The 10,317-nt window shown below is 39.3% G+C and overlaps 1 protein-coding gene across 2 annotated transcripts in view; it reads right to left on the bottom strand.

The window, feature by feature from the left end:
• The window catches only part of Calu (calumenin), a 32,288-nt gene that overhangs the window by 17,586 nt on the left and 4,385 nt on the right, over nucleotides 1–10,317 (bottom strand). For both annotated transcript variants that reach the window (XM_004642724.3, XM_004642725.2), the window contains exon 2: nucleotides 5,015–5,243. In XM_004642724.3, coding sequence (XP_004642781.1) covers nucleotides 5,015–5,235 — 221 coding nt within the window. In that variant the 5' untranslated portion in view covers nucleotides 5,236–5,243. The remainder of the gene's footprint in view (nucleotides 1–5,014; nucleotides 5,244–10,317) is intronic.

Genomic DNA, 10,317 nt, shown 5'->3' with positions numbered 1-10,317 from the left:
GGTGTGTGTGGCCAGCTCAGCCCACCAGGGGGCGGGGCTGGCTGGCATGTGGTGCTGGGGGATCGAACAGGGGTCCCTGATGCTTTGCTAAGCTTGTTCCAAGTAGGTGCCCCAGACCACCGAGCCATCTCACCAGCCCCAACAACAGCATTCTTTATGAGCTTATTTCTTAAAAATTTGTCATGTTAAGGATTTAAAAATGTGTTCATGATATCAAAACTACTGCCTAATGATGCAATCAACTATCTACAGTTGCTCAAACAAATCTATGTAACTCATAGAAATAAATGCCCAGTTTGGAATTAGACCTTTATTTTTATTTTTAATTTTTTGGAATTAGCACTTTAAATCAAAATTTCTAGCACCAGTGAAACCTTGGCATACTCTTATGCTAAACTGAAAGACTTGTCTTTTAGTAGCAAATACTGTGATGTCTTTTCCTACTTTGTGTTAACTGCATAAATATAACAAGGGAGCTGGGTATGGTGGTGCATGGCTATAATCTCAGCACTCCGGAGGCTGAAGTAGATTTCTGAGCCTAACTATATACATCAAGAGCCAGTCTCAACCATCCACCCAGCAACCAACCAAACTACATATATCTCACATGGGAATGTGATTTGAATCACAGAATACTAGTAACATTGTAAACATAGAATCATCTTGATATTGATATGGTATTAGCTCTAACTATTACTACCTAAATCCTATAAATAATAAGCAATTTCTTTCAGAGAATTATAATCTTATAGATTTAGTTCTGAAATGCTAGTAGAGGTAAAACCATCTCCTAAATACGCTTCTATATCTATCTATACAAAGGAAAATTTTTTGTAATATTTATAGAAATTAAAAAAAATTAACAGAATACTGAAAACATTATCTATACAGTAATGGGATCCAGTTTGTGTGCAAATAGTGCCACTATGCTGTTACAAAACAAAAGGGCAATGTATCAGAACCCTTGCCATCTCCCTAAGTATTTTTAAACTATTATAAATAGCCTGGAGAAGGACTGCCCAGATAAAAAAAGACATATGACTGTCCAACATGGGCTTTTCTTAATGAAGATGGCTGGAAATATTTAATGGTCTAACCTAAGGATTAGTAAACTTTTTTGAAGGGGACAGAGTAAACATTTTTTTACTTTGTGGGTCACAGTGCCCTGTCATGCACACACATGCTCACAGACACATAAATAACAACCTTGTAAAATGCAAAAGCCATTCTTGTGTTATAGCACATCTAGCTTGCAGGCAGTTATAAAAGTATACTGGCAGTGGAAACATCCTATTTATGGCATGAAGGTCTAAACTCTGATTTTTTTTAACTCTGATTTTTTTTTTTTTTTTTTTGCAGAACTGAGGATTGAACTTGGGCCCTTGTGTGAGCCAGGCAAGCGCTTATTCTATTGAGCCATCTCCTCAGCCCCTTAACACTGATCTTTAAGGGCCTGTGTAAATTTGAAGCTAAAGTAGGATCCTAAGACACTGGAGAACTTTGGGTATAGTTACAGTGCCACAAGCATTTAGACTAAAACACACACAATGCACTTAGTGGAACTCATGCCATGTCTCTTAAGAGGTAACACATGCTTCTATATTTCAAGTGTCATAAAGCAAACACCTATGTGTTTAATCTCAGCACTCTGGGAAGCTGAAGCAGGAGAATCAAAAGTACACGTGAAGCCTGGGCAATTGTGCAATTCAATGAGAAGGCTCTGGGTTTAATTTCTAGTACCACCAAAAACAAAATTCTCTCATATTCATGTTCATGTGCGCACTTCTCTGAGAAAGAATCCTTAGCTCCTCTCAAAGGGTCTCAACCCATGATCTCTCAAAAGGATAATGTAAGAACTTTTTCACACTGAGAAACACCACCTCAGTGCCTGCCTGGCAAGCACATGGTCCTGAGTTCGGTCCTGGTACAGTAAAAAAAAAAAAAGAAAAAGAAAAAAGAAAAAAAAAGAAAGAAAGCACCTTAAAACAAAAACCTTGGGGCTGGGGAGATGGCTCAGTGGTAAAGGGGACATATGTGAAAAGCATGCACAGGCCTTTTTTTTTTTTTTTTTTTTTTAACCCAGGATTAAACTCAGGCCCTTGTAATTGCCAGGGCCTAAGTTCGATCCCTGGTACCACCCAAAAAAAAAAAAAAAAAAGTCATATTTGTTAACATTCTTAATAAGATATTAAGGGGCTGGGGAGACAGCTCAGTAGAATAAGCGCTTGCCTGACAAGTACAAGGGCCTGAGTTCAATCTCCGGTTCTGCCAAAAAAAAAAAAGTTAGTAAGATATTGAAAATGGTATGTTAAAATCATTTAAAAATGTTTTCTGCAGTCTTCTAGATATTGAAAATTGCAAGAACAGTAGTAAATTTTTGCAACTATTAAGTGATTTTCTCAATAATTACTTGACTTATAGAAAGATTTAAAAGGGTAGGAGATCTGTTCTTTCCAATTTCCAGTATGTAATATTTACCAAACAACATTTATAAATGCCACAGTAGCCAGGCTTGGTGGCACACACCTATAATCCCAGCACTCAGCAGGTTGAGGCAAAAAGACTTCCTTGAGTTTGAGGCCTCAACCAGACAGTGAGTTCAAAGCCAGCCTGAACTACATAGTGAGGTCCTATCTTTAAAAAAAAAAAAAAAAAGATCACCTGGGAGTCTTGCTTCCCCGTTAGTTAAGGTATAAACCAGGGATATTTGTCACTAGCTTCAAAATTTGGGAGAAGCAAACAACATTGTATTCAGTTCATTCTATTTTTTAAAAATGTGATTGTTTCATCTTTATATGACTGAAGTCTGCTCATGTGTTAAGCCTTTTGGTAATAGTTACAGATAACTATTTTATTTCCTACTAAAAACTGCTAGCAGAGCTCTACTGCATTACCTGCAAATAGCCAAAACATCTTCATTAAAGTATTGTTTTTCTTAAGTGGCCCCAAACCTAAAAGGTCTTTATTCCTTAAGAGTAATTTTGCAGGGTATGGTGTTAACCGCCTATATATTCAAGGCCAGAATGGACTACACAGTGAGACTCTGTCTCTAAAAGAAAAAGAAAAAGAAATTTGCAACGAGATCTATGCAGACCAAAATGTGAGTTGGACATGTACAGTATTAATAGGCACAACATGAAGACTGAGAACACCTTCATGCATCTCTACTTTCAGCTTGGAATGTCAGCATAGTCTTAGGATTAAAACTGAAAATAAGCACAGCCTCGCAAAGTCAGAAAAGCAACCTAACAGAGACTCATTTTATTTTATTTTATTTTTTTTAACATTTATTTGTGTGTGTGTGTGTGTGTGTGTGTGTGTGTGGCCAGCTCAGCCCACCAGGGGGCGGGGCTGGCTGGCATGTGGTGCTGGGGGATTGAACCGCGGTCCCTGTGCATTGCCAAGCTTGTTTCAAGTAGGTGCTTTAGACCACTGAGCCATCTCTCCAGCCCCGAGACTCATTTTATGATCTATGGTTTCTATACGTCTACTTTAAAATGTCTCAGGGCCGGGGAGATGGCTCAGTAGAATAAGTGCTTGCCTGGCAAGCACAAGGGCCTGAGTTCAATCCCCGGTTCCACAAAAAAAAAAAAAAAAAAAAAAAAAAAAAAAAATTAAAATAAAAAATTTAAAAAATAAAAAATAAAATGTCTTGACACTTCTGTTCATTCCTTAGAGAAAAATCTTTTGATTACTTTTACCAATGTTAGAGGATACTGGCCAGCGAGATAGCTCAGTGGACTAAGCACCTGCTTAGGGAAGCACGGGGACCAGAGTTCTATCCCTGGCTGTGCCAGCCCTACCCCTGGGCACGCTGAGCTGTGACTGAGTCCTGGCATGGTGGTGCATGCCTGTAATCCCAGTGCTGGGGAGGCTGAAAACAGGAGGATCACTATAAGTCTGGGCCACAGAGTGAGACCCTGTACCAAATACGTTAGGAAAAAAAAAACAACAACAAACCTGGGAATCCTTTAGTCAGCAGGTAACACAATGAAAGAATAAATTTATACTTTTATAAGTATCTCTCAAAGCAAATTCTATAATGTTTTATAATCATAGCACTATCCATTATGATAAAATATTTTTAGAAAGTGCCATATGGTACCACTTGCCACACAAATCTCTTGAGTGAAGTTCTGAACACTGGCCAATAGCACCGGAGACTTTTCTTTTTTTAACAAATTCACTGCGTCCTCTTTGTCTCTCTGTCTTTCTCTTTTTGAGACAGGGTCTTACTAGGTAGTTCAAACTGGTCTTGAACTCCTATGGATTCTCCTGTCTCAGCTTCTGAATGCTGGAATTACAGGCATGTACTACCACGGCCAGCCTGATCAACTGCATTTTCTTAACAAGGCTTTGGGAGACCCAAAAGACATTCTTAGACTTCCAGTTAGAAATAAATGGCTTTGCCTCTATTAAATCAACTCTTTAGGTAAAAAACTTTCTGCTGAGACCCACAGAACCTGACCACGGCCTGGTCATTACTGAAAATGGTAACTCATAACTTTGCTGTTAAAATCATCACTTGCCATAATGTTTTAAAAGGCAAAATTGGTTTATGTGACTATTGTTGAAGGACCCTCTGGGAAAGTTTACAAGTTTAACAGAACACAATAGGCCAAAAGTCCAATCTGCAGTCACTCACTCAAAAACTTGGCTTGGGCAACAATGAACAATAGGCAACAAATTTCCCAAGCAGCAGAGATAAAAAGCCTCCAAATAATATTCTGTGATCAAGATATACAGTTCAAACTAGGTCCTACAGGTAATAGGTAGTTATGCAGAAATATTAGTTTGCTTTGTAGAATGAAGTACAAACTATTAATTCAATGGCGAAAGGTATAAAAACAGACACTTAAAAAATTAAATTTTAGTGGTAGCAATTCTGTGGTTAGCTTTCAGATAATATAGTTCAGCACAGCTTTAGTAGTGACTGAACCAGAAAAGAAAAAAGAATTAGCTGATGTGTAAAGAACGACATTGCCCTAATCATCCAGGAGAGTCAGAGCCTTACCCAAGCCTCTCTTTGCTCTCTTCTGGGGTGAGCTGATCAAATGTCTTTGCTTCCTCAGCACCCAAGAAGGCATCATGGTCATAATCAAAACTCTGGGCATCATTGTGAACTTTGTCACTCAGCTGAGGTTCATGATGTACACGGTCCTTCTTTTCTGTAGGCTTGCTCAATGCGAAGGCTGTGCACAGGGACAGGCACATAAGAAACTGTCGTAGGTCCATGATCAGATCTTAAAAGAAAAGGAAATGTGGTTACTATAGGAGGCAATATGCTTAATAATTACACAAACCAAAAGCTCACATTCCAGTTAAACCACTAATTTGTTTTTTTTTTTAAACCACTAATTTGACACACAACTGTATCCAAGTTGTTTGTATGACTCAAAATTATTACTTCACCCATAAAATAAGTATGGGAGAATCGAACTCTGGTGTTCTTACAGTAGAAAATCTTCATCTGATTGTAGACCAACTATAATGTCCTCTTTGTAAGCATTCTCCTTAAAAAACAAAGTAAAAGTTTAATCCCTGTGTTCAATTTGATAAGAATTAAAAGTGAAGGAACCATAATTTAAATTTTGACTTAAAATCCTTTACTTTTTGTACTGTATGATTAGTCTGGTCTTGAAACCTGGCAAGTCATTAAAATCATGTAAGGAAGCATTAAGTAACCTTTCCCCATTAGTTTAGAATCTCTCATAATGAGTTTAGATATCTGTAGCTGTAAATGCTTCTAAAGTGATTCGGAGGATCACCAAATTAGGCACCAATGAAAAGCTCAGCTTCCTTGAGCTCCGTGTCTCCCACTTATATGCTAACTAATCTTGAATTACTTTCAAACTCCACCATCCAGAAGGTCTGGATAACAGTTCCTTCATCTTTCTGTATAGCTATGTTTCTGAAAATTGCCCAGGTATAAGAATCACCTGAAGTACTGGTCAAACTAGCTACCCAGGTCCTACTTCAGACTTCAGACTCGCTGCAGTCATAGGTAAATTGAATAAGCACAAGGCAGGAACAGTTGACTAAAAAATGTGACTGAAGAAGCTGGGGAGCTAGCTCAGTAGAATAAGTGCTTGCCTGGCAAACACAAGGACCTGAGTTCAATCCCTGGTTCCGCCAAAAAAACCCCAAACAACAACAACAACAACAAAAAAAAAATGTGACTGAAAAACTACAGAAAAATTTCAGGTTAGAATCTTCTTTGAGGGCTAGGGAGATAGCTCAGCAGCATATATGCTTGCTTGGCAAGCGCAAAGTCCTGAGTTGATCCTTGGGGAGTTTGGTCCCTGGTACAAAAAAAGCAAAAGCAAAAGCAACTTCTTTGAGGAACTGGGTATGTAGTTCAATGGCAAAGTGCTTGCCGGGCATGGCCAAGGCTAAGACCTGGAGTATGATTCCCAGCAGAGAAACAAAACAATCTGTTTAACAAACTCTAAATATCTCACAATACTAACCAGAGAGATCAAGTTCTTGAAGGAGTAGAATTTGAAAGTCAAAAGGCTGGGGTGGCAGGGTTTACCTGTAATTCTAGCTATCTGAAAGGATGAGCCAGAGGACCCCATCTCTGAAGTGAGCCAAGGTAATTTAGAGAAACCCTATCTCAAACTAAAAAAGGGTGGGAGATGTACAGTACCTCAGCACTCTGAGTTCAATCCCTAGTATATTCACTAAAGAAATCAATGTGAAGGATTTTCCTAGGCGTTTGGAATAAGGTTTTTTTTGGCTCGGAATGCCCACAGGGGTGGTTTGGCTGGCTGGAGTGTTGTGGGGATCGAAGTACAGCAACCTGAGGCTGACAGCTTTGTGGAAGCAGCCACTTAAACAACTGAGCTAAGGCCAGGCCCCCAGGCGTTTGGTATTTTGATTAGTCTTTAATCAGTGGAATATGTCTGAGAATTTCTTGCAACTTCACATTATCTCTCATGCATCTTCTATTACCCCTAATACCTAATAACTGCGAATGTGTCTTTCTTTGCAGATATAATCAAGTTAAAAGGTCATACTAGTATAGGGTGGGCCCTAGTCCAAACATTGGTGTGCTTATAAAGTTAAGGGAAATTTGGACACACACCAGAAGAAGAACAAGATGTAAAAGAGGTACTGACTAAAATGATGCATCTTTGTCAGAGAATGCCAAGGACTGCTGACAGCCACCAGAACCAAGGAATGGGCAAAGAAAGATCCTCTCCTCAAGCCCTCAAGAGCATGGTCCTCCTGACACCTATGATTTTGAATTCAGTCTCCAGAACTGTAACAGAGAATAACTTTCTGTCTTGTAAGCTACTCAGTTTGTGTCAATTTGTTCTGAAACTAGGGAAGTAATAAAAGTACAGATACACTATATCACATGAAAGTTCAATGTATTTTTTTGGTCTCAGTCTGTAGATTAAACCAGTCAGACTTCACCCTTCCCAGACATCACCAGTGGAACTAGCTAGTCTAAGTGTTAACATTTTATATGTAAATACTTATAAATGAAAATTATTTTAGCAGTTTCTAACTCAGAAGTCCTCAATTCATAGATCCACCACATCTGACACTGCCTCAACGTTTCGGGAACTAGAAGGGAGTAAATTCTACCAGGAGGCAAGGAAATTAAATATGTTAATATATTACACTGCAGGGCCTCTTTGGGGAATAACCACAGCAGGAATGAGGAAAAGATAGACAGAGACCAGAGCTGGGTCAGGTGGTGGCTTGTTTGCCTGATGAGCAAAGGACCCCAACAACAATAGTAGGAGTGTTTATTTCTGCCTTTACAAAGCTAGTATCACAAGACACAAGATTGACTAGTGACTAATGACTGAAATTGTCCTGGCAGGAATATCTTTTCTCAAGACTGAGGTAGCTTGACTGCTTTAGGCACTGTGGCCTTGTCCTGCCCTCAGAGGACAATGTCCAGCTTCATCCACTCCCAACATTACACAATCTTTCATGTATATATTTTCCTTGTATCCCACAAGCAATAGCCAAATGAAGTTATACTGTACTAGCTTGGATTTATATAGCTTTCTGGGTTAATAAAAATTAAAAATGTTTAACACAGGTAGTAGTAGATGCGTATGTAAAGATACTTTAAAAGTAAAAGAAAAGCAGCCAGGCATGGTGGTGCATACCTATAATCCCAGCACTCAGGAAGGTGAGGCAGGAGGATCATGATTTTGAGCCCAACCTGGATAATTTAGTGGCTTCAAGATTGTTTCAAAATTAAAAAGTAAAGCCTGGTGCTATTGTACATTTGTATAATCCCAGGGGGCTCAGAAGGATCTCTGTGTAAGTAAGGCTAGCCTGAGCTACAGAGTGAATTCAAGGACAGCCTGAACAACAGAGCAAAACCCTGTCTCAAAAGAGTTGGGAGCATGGGGATGTAACTCAATGTGAGGATTCTTATTCAATCCCTTGTTCCAGCACCCTCAACGAAGTGGCTGGGGTGTTCTGGTGAGGCTGGTACTAAGGTCAGCTTTAACACTACTCTTGCCAGCCATGGTGATGCACACCTGTGATCCCAGCTTAGGGAGGCTAATGCAGGAGGATCGCCATGCATTCCTATACCAGCCTGGGTTACATAGTGAGACCCTATCTCAAAAAAAAAAAAAAAGAGGTAGGGGAGAGCACTCTGTTTTTCCTGATCTTTGTAAATGATCACAGTCTTGTGACTGCCTTGCGTATGTTATTACTTTTTAAATTTTATTTATTTATTTATTAGAGAGAGAGAGAGAGAGAGAGAGAGAGAGAGAGAGAGAGAGAGAGAGAAAGAGTGGTGTGTGTGTGGCCAGCTCAGCCCACCAGGGGGCGGGGCTGGCTGGCATGTGGTGCTGGGGGATCGAACCGCGGTCCCTGATGCTTTGCTAAGCTTGTTCTAAATAGGTGCTTTAGACCACTGAGCCATCTCTCCGGCCCCTGTTACTTTTTAATTTGAACAACATTACAGAAATTCTGTCTCGGTTACTTTTTTCTCTTTGCTGGGACAAAATACCTGACATCAAAATCAAGGAAGTGTAGTTTGTGGAGATTTCAGTCCATAATCAGCAGGCTCTAAGGCAGAATGGCACAGTACAGAGAACAGCAGTTCATGGTGGTGGAAAACAGCAAAACAAAAAGGGAGGAGCAGTGGCAGTGACAGACAGCCTCTCTCTTCTTTTCTTATATTGCCCCAGGGCAGGCACAGTACTTACGCACATAATCCCAAGCATTGGATCATGAATTGATCACAAATTCTAGAAGCCAGCCCCAATGACTGCATGAGGCTTTAGGGGACTGCTAGACACAAACCATAACAAATTACTTCCAATAGTAGGCAGCAAATATTTTCAAGCCATTTCTCCAGACTGAAAAAGGAAATTAAAGAAAAAAATCTATTTTTAAGATGTGTGTGTGTGTGTGTGTGTGTGCGCGCATGCACGTACATTTGTGTCTTTTTGAGAGTTTCACTATAGTCCAGGCTAGTCTTGAACTCACTTTGTAGCCCAGGCTGGCCTCAAACTTGCATTGACCCTCCTGCTTCAGCCACCTGAGTGCTGGGATTACTACCATACATCACCAGGCAGGGCTAAGACATGTTGATATAGTAAAGATCGTTCTAGGCTAATGATGGTGAACCTTTTATTTGTCTTAGGTTTTTGTTCGTTTTTGAGACAGGATATTGCTATGTAGACTAGGCTGGCCTTGAACTCAATATGTAGCCCAGGTTCACCACTGCTCTAGGAAAGTAACACTGCAACAGACCCTTCAATAACTAAGCTGATCTGTTAAATCAGATATCTAGTAAAGACGAAAGTAAAGACTTAATAGCTGTCTTGTATCTCAAAACACAAATAATTCTTCATATAAACAAAACTCTAAGACTAGAATATGCTGCTGGCGTTTGCTGACACATTTAAGCAATATCTATAATGCCAGAGGTTCACAGAATAAAGTAAAATAGTCACTGCAACAAAGGATTTTCCTTATGACTACCCATAAGGGAACTTTACCTTTAGGAAAATTTTACAAATGGTTTATTTCACCCTCAGAATAAAATACAACATGATGTTTTTACAATCTTGTAAACACCAAATAAGGATAAATGCTAAAAAAAAAAAAAGAAAGAAAAATTTCTCAGGGTCTGGAAAGCATAGCATAGAAAGTTTTGAGATATCCAGCATATATGCTATATACATACATACATACATACATACATACATAATAGACTGATTTACTTTGTGATTTAGAGCAAAGACTATGTTTATGTTTCAGGCTGAGGATATAAGAAGAATCCAAGCCGGGGAGATGGCTCAGTGAAATAAGCGCTTCCCTGGCAAG

This window comes from Octodon degus, unplaced genomic scaffold, assembly GCF_000260255.1.
Source record: "Octodon degus isolate 3935 unplaced genomic scaffold, OctDeg1.0 scaffold00160, whole genome shotgun sequence".
In the NCBI taxonomy this organism is placed as follows: domain Eukaryota; kingdom Metazoa; phylum Chordata; class Mammalia; order Rodentia; family Octodontidae; genus Octodon; species Octodon degus.
This window is presented reverse-complemented; position numbering and strand designations above follow the sequence as displayed.